The sequence below is a fragment of the Rhizophagus irregularis genome, chromosome 24 (assembly GCF_026210795.1).
Source record: "Rhizophagus irregularis chromosome 24, complete sequence".
In the NCBI taxonomy this organism is placed as follows: Eukaryota; Fungi; Glomeromycota; class Glomeromycetes; order Glomerales; family Glomeraceae; genus Rhizophagus; species Rhizophagus irregularis.
In genome coordinates, this window is record NC_089452.1 from 1,840,551 (window position 1) to 1,857,431 (window position 16,881).

Sequence of the window (16,881 nt, forward strand, 5' to 3'; positions counted from 1 at the left end):
CAATATGACTTGGATCAAATAAAAAAAAATCAATTTTAATTAACATAATAATTTCAAATTTATCAGAAGAATGTTTTTAAAATTATACTTTGTTCAAATTCTTATAGACCTTTATTTAATTATATAAAATTTGTAATTATTTAAATTTAAAAAAATTTAAAAGAATTTGATGAATTTATTTATATTACGGATGATTAAGCTTTTTTTATATTAATGAAAATACAAACTTATTTTATCTTATTATTTAAGTTTTTCTTTACATAATTCACCTGGTGTAATTCATTCACTTTTCAGAACTTGAATTTCTTTAATTGTCAAATATTTTTAAGATAAAATTATCTGATTTGGATGCTACTTATCATATAGAAAATTAATCATTATCTTTATTAAAAATTTTAAATTTTAGAAATGTTTCAGTCAAAATATTTAACAAATTTAATTAAATGGTCCGAAAATAAGGGTAGAAGTTCGATTCTATTTTCGTTTTATTTTGTCCTTTCATTTCCTTATCAGCGAAAATACCTGAAATAAAAACAATTTAGTAAGAACATGTATGACCTCTTTTAAATCATATCATATCATATATATGTATATATAAAATTTCCTAAAAGCGTGTTTCCGGCTACACCTCCTATTAGACCAATGAGCTCTTTTATTTTTCATGTTCATCTATTAATTTCTCAAAAGGTATGAACGTTAAATCTTTGGACTATACTTCAATAGAGCTAGAGCTTGACATAGATGCTGAGAGGTGGTAAATATTTATCTGGTCATACGCGCCATCCTCTCGTCCTCGTAGGTCTCTTAGAAAGAGAACAATTAGTTTAGCTAACCGAATGAACTACTTGAAAAGAAAAATTTCGTGTTGAAGATACATAGGCCAACTCTCATTTGGGAAGGCCAGTCTCTTCATAAGCAGCTCCAGCGTTACGGCGATCAACGCTTTGGTATATGTCAAGAGGGGTGTTCCCCGAGGGGTCCTCTATTGTATCCTCACGCCTGGCTTTCACGCTTTTGCTACTTATACGAAGTGCAAAATTTTCTTTAAAAAGCGTACCTCCTATTAGACCAAAAAGCTCTTTTATTTTCACTCTTGTCCTCGTGGGTCTCTTGGAAAGAGAACGGTTAGTTCAACTAACCGAATGAACTACTTGAAAAGAAAACTTTTGTGTTGAAGATACATAGGCCAACCCTCATCTGGAAAAGCCAGTCTCTTCATAAGTAGCTCCAGCGTTACGGCGATCAACGCTTTGGTATATGTCAAGAGGGGTGTTCCCCGAGGGGTCCTCTATTGTATCCTCACGCCTGGCTTTCACGCTTTTGCTACTTATACGAAGTGCAAAATTTTCTTTAAAAAGCATACCTCCTATTAGACCAAAGCGCTCTTTTATTTTTCATGTTCATCTATTGTAAACGTAAAATACTTGGTTAAATCTTTGTGGAGCTTGATATAGATGCTGAGAGGTGGTAAATATTTATCTGGTCATGCGCGCTATCTTCCCGTCCTCGTGGGTCTCTTAAAGGAGGAGATACCTATTATGGAAAGACAAAGGTTAGTTTAGCTAACCGAATGAACTACTTGAAAAGAAAAATTTCGTGTTGGAGATACATAGGCCAACTCTCATTTGGGAAGGCCAGTCTCTCCATAAAAGTAGCTCCAGCGTTATGGCGAACAACGCTTTGGTATATGTCAAGAGGAGGGTTCCCCGAGGGGTCCTCTATTGTATCCTCACGCCTGGCTTTCACACTTTTGCTACTTATACGAAGTGCAAAATTTTCTTTAAAAATAGTTCACCTTTTTCACCTTTCGAAAGAAATAGAAAAAAAGAAATTAGTTTCTGAAAAAAAAGAAAAAAAATTTGATTAAATAGAATCATAAGTTTCTGAGTATGAATTACAATAGTATCCATCATGTGGATTGTAGCGCGATTGAATTTTTTTACCGATCGGTATTTATAATAAACTAATTATGTTACAAACTGCAAAGGATTTCTCCATATAAGCAAACTCAGTAAGCTTTTAGTTAAACAAGTGATATTCACCGAACTTTAATCATGCTTATACTATTTATTATATGAAAAACCTATAACGTAACGCGTCTGTACTCCTATTAGCTGTATAATAAATAATTTATATTGTAGTTAACAAAATTTTATTGATCTATTGATCTTAAATAATTTTCCGAGAATAATAAGTTCACCCAAAGTAAGATTATCTCTTCGCTTGATTGTTTGGATAAAATCCTTTCACCTGCTTTTTATAGTTGTTGTTACTGTAAAATATATTTTTAATTTAAAAAATTGCGTACTTTAGAACTTTTATTTCGATAAAATCATGAGTCAAGATTTAATTGGATTAGAGATACTTATAAATTAATATAAGTGATATATTTAATTGGGTTAAATTACATCAAAACCAATTAATTCTTTTGATAATTGACATCCTATCTTATTATAAACTATTAGAAATTTGGAATGTTTAAAATCCAAAATTAAAATCATTTAATTCAAAATTATAAACCTAAACTAAACTCCTAAAGGTATAATAATGAAATAAGAATGATTACTATGGTTACTAACTTTAAAACTTCTGAATGAATTAAATAATTAGTTTCTTTATATATATTTTAAATTTTTGTCCGGAAGACTATATATGTTTTCGAAGGACTATGTCAAATAGTGTCACGTGACGATATCCGGTTGTCCGCACGCGACACGTCATTGAAATTTCGTGCTACATCAGATTTGTGATACATCAGATAAACAAGATAAAGGTTTATTTATAACCTTTTTTTCGCTCCGGACTTACAACAGGACCCAGAAATATATATATAGGGGTCAGGTGGCAAAAAATTTTTTTACTATGAGCTGTACGCAGAGACTTTTTATATGAGTAGTACGCATAATTGATACCTGATATTGAAAATCCTGCAAAAATACGCAAATAAAATTTCAGACATTAAGTTATTAATTATTTTATCATGGCTTCTCTATTATTTATAAAACCAAATACTAATGTGAAAAAATAGAATTTACCATTTTTCAATAATATTTTTCTAAAATTACACTTTTAACCATTAGAAATTTCTTTCAATTAATACTAAATATTACAATGCGGTTAATTAAATAAGTACGTACAATTAAAATATTTTATAAATAAGATTAGCCAAATTTAGGCCAAAAATACGCAAACTAATTTTTTACATATAAAAATTTTATAAAAAATACGCAATCTTGATGACCTAACTATAGATGAAAAATTCTAAAATTGTACGCAAATCAAAACTTTACTCCGTCTAATTCCACTATGATGGCGACGCATCTGTGTACCCTACCCCTGTATATATATTTCTGGGTCCTCTTACAACGGTTTCTGTTTCCTAGTATTAGTCAGTATTATTTATGTGTTATTTACTATATTTATATTTCAAATAAAATAAAGCTTTTAAATTACGCCTTTTTTTTCGAATGACGGTTGTAAAGTTGACGCAGATCATTGTATCGGAAATAGGTATTTCAATAAAAAATGTTCAATGGTCGGATTAACTTCTATTTTTGGTTAAAATATTCCATTTTAGTAACTCCTTGTTTTAAAAGATGCCAAAAAAAAAAATAAAATACACTAAATAAAATATCTTTTGTAAATAATCTAAATGGAAACCAAATATAACAAATTAAATATCTCAAATCACAAAATTTGTTCATATTGCAATAAACCTTTTACTGAAAATTTATGGTGTAAAAAATGTGACCCATGTAGAATAATGGAGGGATGGACTAGTGGAAATTCTGATATTGATAGCTTTATAAAAGATACAATGTATAATAATGCAAGAAAGAGATATTATTATGTCAGTAGATTTCTTGAATGGGTACCATTTGATAGATTTACAGATATCAAAAAAATTGGTGAAGGTGGATTTGCAGAAGTATATTCTGCAACATGGATTGATGGGAAATCAACATATGAATATAGTAGTTATTATGGAAGCTGGCGAAAGGTTAATTCTAATCCTGAGATGAAAATTGCTTTGAAAAGGTTAAATGGATCACAAACTATATCAGACAAATATTTAAATGAAGTACGTTTTTATATACTATGTTATTTCTAGTTAATTTATTTTCGTTTTGGTTTTATTTTTTAATATTAAGAATTATTAATAATGCTTCTATTTTAACAAATTTATTAAATTTATTGTGAATACTCTATAGCTTAAAATACATTTTTATTTATCTGAAGAAAAAGAAGAAGGATTAGGGATTTATGGATTAACTAAAGACCCCGAAACTAAAGATTTTATGATGATAATAGAATTTGCTGATAGAGGGAATTTGAGAAATATTCTCTTAAATAACTTTAACAATATAATGTGGAAAGATAAAATTTATTTATTGTATCATTCATTAATAGACCTAAGAGATTTACATAAGTTAGGATATTTACATAAAGATTTTCATAGTGGAAATATCTTACAAAATAAACGAGATGATTATAGTATTGACTCTTACATTTCAGACTTTGGATTATCTGGACCAGCAAATGAACAAAAATCGGATGGTAAAGTATATGGAGTAATGCCATATATTGCTCCAGAAGTCTTGGATGGAGAATCATATACATCATCTTCCGATATTTATAGCTTTGGTGTAGTTATGGCTGAATTGTCATCCGGAAAACCACCTTTTTACAATAAAAAACATAATTTAAATTTAGCATTAGCAATATGTAATGGACTCAGACCAGAATTTGGAAAAGGAACCCCAGAGTTTTATAAAAAATTAGCTTACAAATGTATGAATGCTAATTCAAATGAAAGACTGACAGCTGAAGAATTATTTGATATAATTGAGTTTTGGTATGATTCTATTAAAGGTAAAAATGATAAAAAAGAAGAATTTGGTTATAAAGGAAAAGAAATTAAAGCAGCATTTGATGAAGCTGATAAAGAAATACCAAACATCTCTATTTTATACGAAAGGAATTCTGATGCTGTATATACTAGTAGAGCATTTAATTTCACTAATCTATTAACGAAACCTGTTAATTCATCTATTATTACTTCATATATTAATGAAGAAAATGATGAAGGTATTTCTAAGTTTAATATTTTAAATTATTAATAATCAAAATTATTAAACTAATTTTGTATATCGATAGTTCATGATCCTCAGTTAGTCGACTTAGAAATTTCTAACATAATGCAATTAGAAGGTATGTATATATAACTTACTGTTTGAAATATACATCTTTAATTAGATACTGATGCTTTTGACATTAATAGATACTTGTGACGAAAATAATGCTGATGATTCGATAGATTAAATATTTTGTAGATTTTATTTTATAGTTTTATTGTGAAATTTGTTATTTGAAAGTAAAAAGTAGAAGTCTGAACGTCTAAAAACTGTAAACTAAATGATATTTTATTAATGACATTTTCATGTGTATGTATAATATATATATGTTTGTTATAAACATTCATCTGTCAATATAATTACAGTATCATAATACATCACGAGAAAATTTAGATTATTAAGTATTATACTATATAAGTTGTCTAATAACCTTTTTATAAAATGTTGTTTAGTCAGTTATTTTATTCGTGAATCGGCACGTAATCGCTACTTCGCTACTTCAATTTCACATCACAAAACCAATATATACGTTTGCATACTTTAACTAAGAAATATTCCATCTTTATTTTTTTAATAAAATAAAAAATAAAAAATAAAAAGAAAAAATTGTCAAAATTAAATATAGATGTTCTTTATTTAATATTTGAAATTAAACATAATTAAATAATTTTTCGAGAATAATAAGTTCACCCAAAGTAAGATTATCCTCGCTTGATTGTTTGGATAAAATCCTTTTCACCTGCTTTTTTGTAGTTGTTGTAACTGTAAATATAAAAAAGATTAATCATTCATATCATAGTGATTTTTTACTAAAATAAGATTTTTAATTTAAAAAATTGCGTACTTTAGAATTTATATTTCGTTTATTCGTTATACTGTAAATCATGATTATGGTGATAATAAAAGAATTATTTATTTAGATTATACAAAAATATCTTAAATTATTAATTAGAACTAGTAATTATTTAGAATTAGAAAATTTTGTTAGTTAATTGACAAGATTTAATTGAATTATATATACTTATAAGTTATACAATACAGAGAAACCCGAAGAGATAGAAAAAAAAGAATTCAAACGTGACTATGTTATACGTATTTTTCTTTTACCTAAAAAACAAGGTACTATGCGTAAATACAGTCAGGTATAGAATAGTGTGTCCTTGAAAGGTCTATAGTTGTATTTAATCATACGCCGGGGTAGGCGGGTAAATTACTGTCGAGATAGACTCCGCGGCAGATACATAGGATGCGTTGCTCGTGGTACTATGTGATTCGTTATCCGGAGGAGTCCTTCGGAAAATGGTGTCGGGGTCGTTGACTAACTTTGTATCTTGTGCTAAAATGGCGTAATGAACATTAGCGTTCGCTGTGGTAGTGACATCTTTCGTAACCAGTTTGGTTTTCATGTTATATGGAGATGTGAATCATTCATTCATGTACGATAAAAGTTATTTATTAGACTGGATTAAGAAAGGTAAACAACTTAAAAAAATCAAAATAATTTTTATAAGCGAAAAATCCGTTGATATAAAAAGGTAATAATTTTATGTTCTTTTATATGACTCATTAATCCATCCATGTTACAATGTTACATATTAATCCTAAAACTTACATTTTAATATAGTATATATCCCTTAAACTGTAGGGGCTTAAATTAATTTTAAAAATTTTTGAATTTTTACAATATCTTAAGATCTAGTGATCATAGAAAGATGAAATTACATTTGTTAGATTCCTCTTATTAAGGCGCATTTAATGGTAATAAAATCATAACTCTAAAATTGATAAATAAAAAGTTATATTAATTCATAAAATTTTAGGTTTTATAAGTTATCCTGTCACATAATATTTGTGAAAGGATAATTTTATTTCCATCAGATTCTTCTCATTAAGATGCATCAAATGGTGGTAATTTTATATTTCTAGGGTTAATAGATAAAAAGATATTTCAATTTAAAAAATTTAGCTACTATTTGTTATAATTTGTCGATCATTTACTTTTAAAAAATCATTAATCAAATTGAACTTTTTTTCGATTTTTATTTAGAAAATACTATAGAATTTATTATAAAAATATTGGTTTATGTAATAAAATATTTTAAGGTATTTAAAAGTGGCTTTAATTAAAAAACAAAATTGCAGGCAAATTTGGCTGCAAAACAGTTTAAGGGATAAGTATATATGTATATAAATACTATATAAGAGAGAATTTTTTAAAAAAAAATAATAAATATTCATTTATATATTCACTTAAAAGAATTTTTATTTAATTAACGAATTTTTTTAAGAATATTTTTTCTTTTTCTTGCCTAAAGCAGGACATGTAAAGAATTAATATAATAAATATTGTACCTATTAAACCTCTTATCGTACAATAATCTCTTCTATATACAATTGTATATGTGTATTAATGAATGTGTGTAACGTACAAGTTTGTAACGTTAAAAAAAATCAAAAGTGAATTGTTATACATAATTATATATATATATATTTATTTAATTATGTATTTGTAAGTCACTTTGGCTAAGCGATTTTCTTTTCATTTACTTTTAATAACAAAAATAAAAAAAATATAAAAATATGTCTTTCTAAAAAAAAAACGGAAAAAAGATTTTAAACAATAAAAGCTTTAAATAAAATCCTCAAATTATTGTCAAGATAATCTATTTGCTTTATCGTGACCATTTCGCATGATAGTGACAGGATTGAGTAACTCAGGTAAAACTAACATGCTTGTTAATCTTTTCCTTGGATATAAACTACTTCGATTATGGGAGAAGGAAAACGATGGAACAAGATATATGAGATGCAATGACGTTATAATGGTAGGCCACCATCTAAATAAACCGAAATGATCGCTTGTAGAAGAGACATTCAATTACATTTCATACAAACCTAGTAATTATATTTCGAATAAACCATTTACTCCGTACTATGAGGATGTAACATTTAGTAAGAGATCACACTTATAGGATCCCACATATAAATGAATTTTCTCCTAAAAGGAGTATAGCGATTATATTTGAAGATCTTTGTTCCGATACTCCATTTGTACAGAGACAAATAATACCGTTCTTTTTAAGTGGACGTCATAACAATATTTCACCAATTTATGTTACGCAAAAATATTAGTGTGTACCAAAGGTTATTCGTAAAAATGCGACACATTTATGTTTATTCAATGGTGGTTCAACCGAAGATATTTCTAAAATTGTACATCAGTATGTGGAAGATTATATCATTGCAACAAAATTATAAAAAAGTATTTAAGAGAACATTAGTTTATTATTTTTGACTTAACCGGACCCGAAACAGATGAACTAGCTGTTGAATGGAACTCTTTCCACTGATCATCATGTTCACAAATTTTAGGACGGAACAAATGGTGGAAGTTCAAAAAGTGTATATAGAAAAATTTGTTTTAGCGCATTTCACCATAACTAACGGATTATTCACTCTCTTAGGCAGGAACACCTGGATATAGTTTTTATCCTCGCTACGATTTCACAATGTTTTTGACGGAAACAAAAATTTTTCTCTTCCTTGGCTAGCAGAGACGAACCAAAAAGCGCTCTTCGACAAAACATACACTTTTTATAGGGGACGTCTATATTTTTGCTCTTTGACCTTTCAGATTCTTGAGAATTTTTTATTGCTTCAGTGTTCCGGCTGGCACAGCAACAATTTTAGTACGCGACTGGATCGCAAAATGGTAATAGAGGCTTTCCGAAGGAACAAATTAAATTCACGATATATGAATTGATTTGAGGTGGTACAAAATATGGCTACAAAAAAAAATGGTAAAACTTTTAGCCGATAGCCGTCATGATAATTAGATATAGGGGTTAAACGAGATTTATTAGACGTTAGGAGTCAACAAAATTCATAGTTAATTCGACACTAGGGGGTGAACGAAACGTCAAAAATTAAAATAAATCAGAAGGAGTTCACGAATATCGAGACTTTCCAGCCTAATCCACCGCAGAAAATTATGCAAGTCACGTGTAGTTGTTTTTCCGCACTCTGGGAGATTGGAGATGTTGCTAGGATCCCTATTCTCAAGTAACGTGTTTACACGTAAAAAAGTTTTCGAGAAAAAGTAAAGTTTTCCTAGTGGTCTGGGATACTGGACTGGGCGATCCAACCGTACTATTGTAATCGACTCGCTTTTAGCTCAACATAGGAGTTCTGTAGGTTAAGTAGGGTTATAGGTAATCAAGCTTTATGTACGATCCGCATTCCGCAGCTAACTTTTCCATGGATAGGGGATATTACTGGACAAGTGAAACTGAATGCAATAATTTTGTTTGGTATATAACACGTTTCCATACAATAGAAATTATTTGTGATCTTACTATTAGATAGTTTTAGATAGATTTATGTATTAGAGTGCGAGAACGTCAGATAGTTTAGTTAGGTACCCTAGTAGATAGATCATTTTGTTATAAGATCATTCGTACTTGTACGAATGCCTCTAGGTATTTCTGTAATTAAATAGGTTACCCATATATTTAATAAAGAAGTGTGCTACAAAATTAAAAAAAAGATGAACTAGCTGTTAGGGTAAGGTGGAACACACCATTGGACCAAAAAATACCCGAGTTAAGTAGACCATCAGTCGTGGGAAAACCCAGTTTCGTTTACTAAATATTTCAAAAATTCCGCTATATTAGTTCTCGGTAAAATTACTAAGTTGCAACGTGATTGTAGATTGTCCAATCACATGGTTTTTACTAGAACAATAAATCTGAACGTTTACATATTACCTTATAATTCACAAAGGACCAAGATATTCATCCTATTTTATTTTATGACAAATTTCAAAATAAAATTATAATTATTGCAACAATAATAATTACAACGCTTATTCAAACTACAAGTTATTATTGAAAGTTATTTTGCTACTCTAAGTCTTAGTGTTTAATTAATTGAATATTTATAAATATTGCATAATATAAAAAAAAGTTTGAAAAATAATACTTAATAAATTTTTAAGATGTCTTAATTTTTTTAGATACATTATCAGAAATTTTTAATTCATCTTGCTTTTCATCATCATCTATAGTAAAGCAAAAAACAAAAATTATAAATTATTATTCTCCACTATTACTTATAAAATACTAAAAAAAATAATATACCATTTATATCCAAACTATGCTTTTTTGTTTGTTGTTTTTTATGATCATCTTGCATAACTAAAAAAAAGTTTATTTTATTAAAATAAATAACACTATAATTTAGATTAATATGATTCACTTACTATAATTTGAATTGATTTCTAATTTGTCAAATACAAAATTTAATATAATAAAAGTTAGTTAATTTATTTTAAAATAATATCAAATTTAATAATAAGTAATTACCTTTATATTTACTTGATTCTGTGTTACCATTTTTCTCATTATTTACATCAACTAAAAATAAAAAATAAATAAATAAAATTAAATTAATTATATATTAATTTAAAGCTAAGAATACCCACCATTATTAGGAATGTTCAAACTATAAGGTTTACTTTGGAATGCTATAAAATTATATATCACATATATACAGTATTTAAAATAAAATTAAATATTAAATATTAATAAATTATTGTATATACCTTCTTGTTCTTCTATTTTGTATTTTTATTTAATTGAAAATTATGAATGTTAATATATTATTAAATATAATATTATAATATATTACAAAGTGATATTACTACCTTCTGTTGCATTTTTTGGTTCAGGAAAATTTTCAAATTGATAAATTTTACTAGTATAATTTATGTTCGTTTGATCAGTTGAATTACTTAATTGCTGAAGTTGATCGGAAATTATTTGTTTTTGGCTATCATCTTGATAGTTTTGAAATTTTAATAATAACTTGTGTACTTCTATTCTTAATGTACAAGCATTAGGTCTCTTTGTTGAATCAGCATCCCAACACTGTTCCATTAATTTCTTATATTCTAAAGGAGTTCCTGGTACTATTTTTGGTCTCATTCCGTTTATTATTTTCATTGCAAGGTCATAATTATGCTCATAATTAATAAAAGGTAGTTGTCCAGATGAAATTTCCCACATAAGTATACCAATACTATAAATATCAGATACATAAGTGCCTTTTTTTCCAATAATTACTTCTGGTGCTATATAAGGAAGATTTCCATATACACTATTTAGTGGTTTATCAACAGGTCCACAAAATCCAAGATCACTAATATAGAAAGTTTGGCTAATTTTATCATACAATATATTTCCAGAATGCAAATCTCTATGAATTACATTTTCACCATGAACGCTGTAAATCCCATCTATTATGTCATAAACAATTTGTATCCTTTCTTTTCATATAAGATTATTATAACTTTGCTTTAGATATGTTCTTAAATCCATTTCCATTTTATTCATTACAAGCATATAATTTCCACTTGATGAATTTTTCGTTAAACCATAACATTGTACTAAATCTGCCCATTTGTTATTATAGTTAAATGAGCTTTGCTCTAAAAAATTTATATAAAAATCGTCAACAAATTTCAAAAACAATGATACAAAATATTTTTTAATTACATACCTCTTCAAACCAACTTTCATTAGTACTTTTGACATTCTCTAACTCTTTAAGTATTACATATTGGTCTCCATATCTTGTTAATTGCTTTTCTTCAGAATCCCATTCAAAATATTCTCCGTCGATATATAAATTTTAGAACATCCACCTTTAGTTAAATATTTAACATTTTGTAAATTATTATATGGAATCCATTCAAGTATTCTATCCGGTTGAAATGTTTCCATTTGACATTTTTGTATTAAATTATCAATATCATTATTTCCAGATGTCCAGTTTGAAAAATCTTCTTTTAAATAATTTCGAATACAATGTTCACAACGTAATGTTGCTAAACATTCATTTTGACAATTTTCACAAATTCTTTTTGTTCCTTTATTATCTATAATTTTACGAGTATCATATTCTTCATTAAATAATTTTATTATTACTGATTTTTCATCCTCTGTAAGAGATTCATCAGCAAGAGCAATTTTTTTTCTAAATTCAAATTGTTTATCCAAATCATTTATAGTGGGATCTGATAATGAATATGCTTTATTAAAAGCAGCCCAAACAACTTCTTGTCGAATATCATTCATAATATGGTCTTTTAATTTTGTAATTTTGTGAAAAAAAAAAGTCTTTGAAATTTTGAAAATGAGAAAGTTGTAAGACAGTAGTACAGTTTTAACTGCAAATATATGTTGTGCATAAATTTCGAGTTTGTGCAATTTGTACACCTGTGCAACCTGTACAACAGAAATAACACATGATCAACAATAAATAAAATGAATTAACAAAAGATAATAAAAGAGAAGTTAATCCATCCAAGAAGCAATGAAATAATTGAACGAAAAATAATTAAAAGAATTTTACTCCGAAATTATACAAATACGGTTTAAATTCAAGTCAGTATTATAAGATTAAATTTATTGAAACAAAAGTGCTTATTTTAGAAACATACAGTATTTTTTGTATAATAAAAGGTTTGGAAATGAAAAAAGTTTAACATTATTATTATGGTTATACTGTATTTATGATAAAAGTTTTGAAATATAACAGATTCATGATCGAGTATTGTTATTTTAAGATCTTGAATTTTTTTTTCTACATGTTGTTTATTAAAAGAATAAAATACTTAACTCTACAATGAAAATAAAATGTAAGAATTTTTCATAATAATTTTTTATTCAAATTTCTTTTATAAAATGAATAAATAAACGTTGTATATTCCAAAGTTTATCAAAACATGAAATGAAAATAATATTTAGAAACGAAAGTAAATTGTATTTATTTCTTATATATCATCGCGGAATGCAACCTTTTAATTCATTACTTACAAAATTAGAGACTATTTATAGATTAATCTATTAATACACGATAGAGTGAGTTTCATACAGAAACAACTAATTATATATTCCTTCTTTTTTCAGTTTGGTCTTTCTGTCGAATTTATTTTTTCGGCTTTTTTTTTAAAAACTTTAAAACTGAAATTTTTTTAATTTTTTTTTCAATTTTTATTTCGGTTTGGTTTTTAAAACTGAAAATTTTTCTTTTAATTTTCTTTTCTATTTGGTTTTTTTTTAAACCAATTTTTTTGATATTTTTTTTTCTTGTATAATTTTTTTCATTTAATTTTATATACTGTATTTTTCTATTATTGTTATATGAGTACATTATTAATTATTCTTTTTTTTAGACTTAATCTAAATCAGTGATCGGATTGATATTGTGGCGTCTTGGTAAGCCTTTTTTTCAATCCTCATTTCAATAATAATTTTTTTTCTATATCTATTTTTTGCTAATATTTTTTTTTTCATTCTTTTACCCGATAGATGCTATGGTGCTGTAAGTACCTTTGATTTTTATTTTAACAATATTTTTTTCTTACTGTTTTTTTTTCGTTCTTTCACCTTCTAGGTTTGGGTCAAGGTCCGTGCTGTCTAACATTTAAAATATTAGTTTAATTATTTTAAATTGAAGTTTTTTTTATAATAAGTAAAGTGAATTTATTAATTTCAAAATATTACAAATGAAAGCAAATGAATAAAATGAAACATTATTAATTTAAAAAAAAAACAGTCATAGGTGGTTAATTATATCTTTCAGCTCAAGCAAGTTTTCCATTTCTTTTCTTGAAGAATATTTATCTTTAAAAATTTCTGGAACATTTAGATAAAATTTATGAAAATTTGGTAATTAATCGCCTATGTTAGGAATATAAGTTATCTTATTTCCATTATACCCCTTTCGAACATAATCTATTTGCTATAAATAAATAAATAAATAATGATGAGTTACTAAAATCAATTTTCTTTTAAATAGAAAATTACAAGTAAAATAGAAATATACCATATTAATAGAAATATCAATATAAAATGTTGAATTAATATTGGTACGCAAAACAAACTCTTTTTGTACGACTTGTTCATGACGACCAGTTGTAAAACATATACATCGTCAAGAAAGTGATGGTTCTGAAAAAATATTGTATATAAAATAAATTTGTTTATTCGCCTCTTCTGAATTAGGATCTATAAGCAACCATTTATATTTTTTTGAAAAATTATCAGAAACAGTATTTTGCTTGACTGTATATAAGTACTTCTTAGGTAGGTCGTGATGATTTTTGATAATTCAGAGTTAGCGCTTCTGCACATATGTTAAAATAGCTCTTTTTCTTTTTTATGTGTGGCTGAGACATTGTGATTTATAATAAACGCGAAAATAGTACCTTTCTTGATTTTTAAAAAGCCGATGTCACAAGGTAATAGGAGTCATGTGACTTAACCGGTATAATTCATGATGCGGCTACATCGGTGATAAATGATATCGGTATAACGAGGTATTATTATTTAATAATTGTAATGAAAAATGGATGGGTTTGATTGTACTTATTTGATCCTTCATTGATTCTATCTCTTAAAAAATGATTTACTTTATTCGTTCATCATTTTTTGATTATCAAAGTCAATATTTCTTTGCATTTTGTCTTTTCTTGCCGTTTGACAATGCAGATTCATTGTGATGCTTGGTGAATCATTGTGGGTTGCAAAATATTCTATCCTAAGAAATGAATTAGTAAGAATACTAAGAAAATAGACTTGATTTTAAAAAAATTTTATGAAATCAATCAAATACTAATAATATAAATTATTTTTCTGAAGTTTATTGTACTAATTTGTCTTCACTATGAAAAAGGCGCTACGTAGTAATGCAATATTGGTATTACACGAAAATAGGAGTAATAAAATATATTTAAATATGAACAAATTTATAACTTCATGCTTAAATAAATCGTTGTAGAGTAATTTCTCTAATAATGATGAAAAAAACTCATTTTAATTTTTATTATTTTTATAATTTTTATATATGAAGTAAATGTTCAAGTTCCAGGTGAACCAGCTCCAGGAGGCCTGTTGATGTATTTCCAATTCAAAATTTAAAATTTTCATCAAATTAAAAATAATCACATTTAATTTTTCCTCCAAAAAAATATAGAGAAAAATGGAAAACTTTTATTCTTTAAAAAAAATAGTAATCCGGAGCGGAAATAAATGTTATACGAAAGCGATTTAACATAATTCATTACTTACTAATTATTAATATTAAATAAAATTTTTCATCCCAAATTTAACTACCTAAATTTTTTGATTTTTTTATTAAAAATTATTTTTTATTGTTCTAATTTGACTAAATATAATTCTCTTATTTAAAAAAAAATAGTCGTCTTATAACGATCTATTTAACGGCGAATTTGCGTAATCATATGCTAGCCGAACATACTATAATAAATTTATTATAGTCAAATAACATGTGATTACTTGAATCCGACAATATTTACCGATATAATGGAATTATTTTTTTTCCATGGGAAAATCTTGCCAATCAATCTAAAGCATATGACAATTGCCAAGATTCAATGATGATTTACAAATTAAAGTGTCTATTTTTACTGTATAAATATCACAATAACAATAATATATAGACTAACTGTTTTCGAGATAAGATAAGAATTTGAGTTACAAATATGAAAAATAAAAAAAAAAATTTTTTTTTTATATAAATCTACCAAATCTTTTTTAAAACAACACTTTATTAATTATTTACCCTCCTTTTCTTCCATCGAATCCTTTCCAACCCGTTACTTTCCTAAAATCTTTTTCTTACGTAATGTCTAACGACCTCGCTAAATTAATAAATGGTCCAACAGATGAAACAATCGTGTCGAAAGTAGGCGATCAAAATAATAGGTCTCCAACAAAATCCCGAAATCCTAAAACTCATAAATGCCAAGATTGCACTCGTGAATTCAACAGACTGGAACATTTAAACCGACATATCCGAACTCACACTGGAGAAAAACCCCATAAATGTACTTGGAACGGATGTTCCAAAAGATTCTCCAGATCCGACGAATTGACGAGACATAAAAGAACTCATGATAAAGCGTTTAAGAAGAGAGATCACCGAAATAAAAAGATGATTGCTGTTTCTTTTAAAAATTTGACAACTCTTTATATCCATGATCAAGTTCAAAATGAAGGAAATAATTCATCATCCCCATCGTCTCGTACAATTGCAACATATATTTTTACCGATTCTACAACTTCACATCCTAATTCTTCATGGCAAAAACCTTTTAATTGTCCAATTAATGGATGTACGAAGAGCTTCACTCGACATGGACATTTATCAAGACATGTACAGTCTTGTCAATCAAAACGTAATCGTAAAGAAAATGAGAAACCTGTTCACCCTCCAAGTCCTGTTACATCTTGTATTAACTAATTTTTTTCGGTATTTAATATTTCAAAATATGAAATACTATTTATTGTATAACACAATGCATAATAAAGAAAGTTACTATTTTATTTAATGTATCAGGTATCTGAAATGTTACTTTCTAAATGAACCGCAATTTAATTTGTATAAAAGAAAATTGTATTATTTCGTACGCGGTCATTTCTTATCTCTTTTCTCCGTGTTTGGATGATACCTCCCATTTGTTTATTATTTTTTTTTTCTAATAGTATCTTTATTCCTTATATATGTTGAAAAACTCATGGGTGTCATCCTGCTGGTATTGAATGTAACCCTAATAGCAATAACACAATTAGTTCGCGTATGTTAATTTCAAATTATTCCTAAACTTTTTGGGTATAGTATAAAAATAGCTTGCGCTTCTAGTGTTACGGTTGTTAGTCCT

The 16,881-nt window shown here is 26.9% G+C and overlaps 2 protein-coding genes across 2 annotated transcripts; one reads left to right on the forward strand and one right to left on the reverse strand.

Annotated features, from left to right (window-relative positions):
• Positions 1-3,652: 3,652 nt before the first annotated feature.
• On the forward strand, positions 3,653-5,322 carry OCT59_016112 (uncharacterized protein; the record flags this gene model as incomplete). Its single annotated transcript, XM_066132253.1, has 4 exons — positions 3,653-4,081; positions 4,212-5,088; positions 5,158-5,211; positions 5,282-5,322. The coding sequence occupies 4 exons, from the start codon at positions 3,653-3,655 to the stop codon at positions 5,320-5,322; spliced, it is 1,401 nt and encodes a 466-aa protein (XP_066003256.1).
• Positions 5,323-10,126: 4,804 nt separating this feature from the next.
• Positions 10,127-11,137, reverse strand: OCT59_016113 (uncharacterized protein; the record flags this gene model as incomplete). Its single annotated transcript, XM_066132254.1, has 2 exons — positions 10,127-10,194; positions 11,062-11,137. 2 exons carry the CDS (start codon positions 11,135-11,137, stop codon positions 10,127-10,129), a joined length of 144 nt encoding a protein of 47 aa, XP_066003257.1.
• Between the last annotated feature and the right edge of the window lie 5,744 nt (positions 11,138-16,881).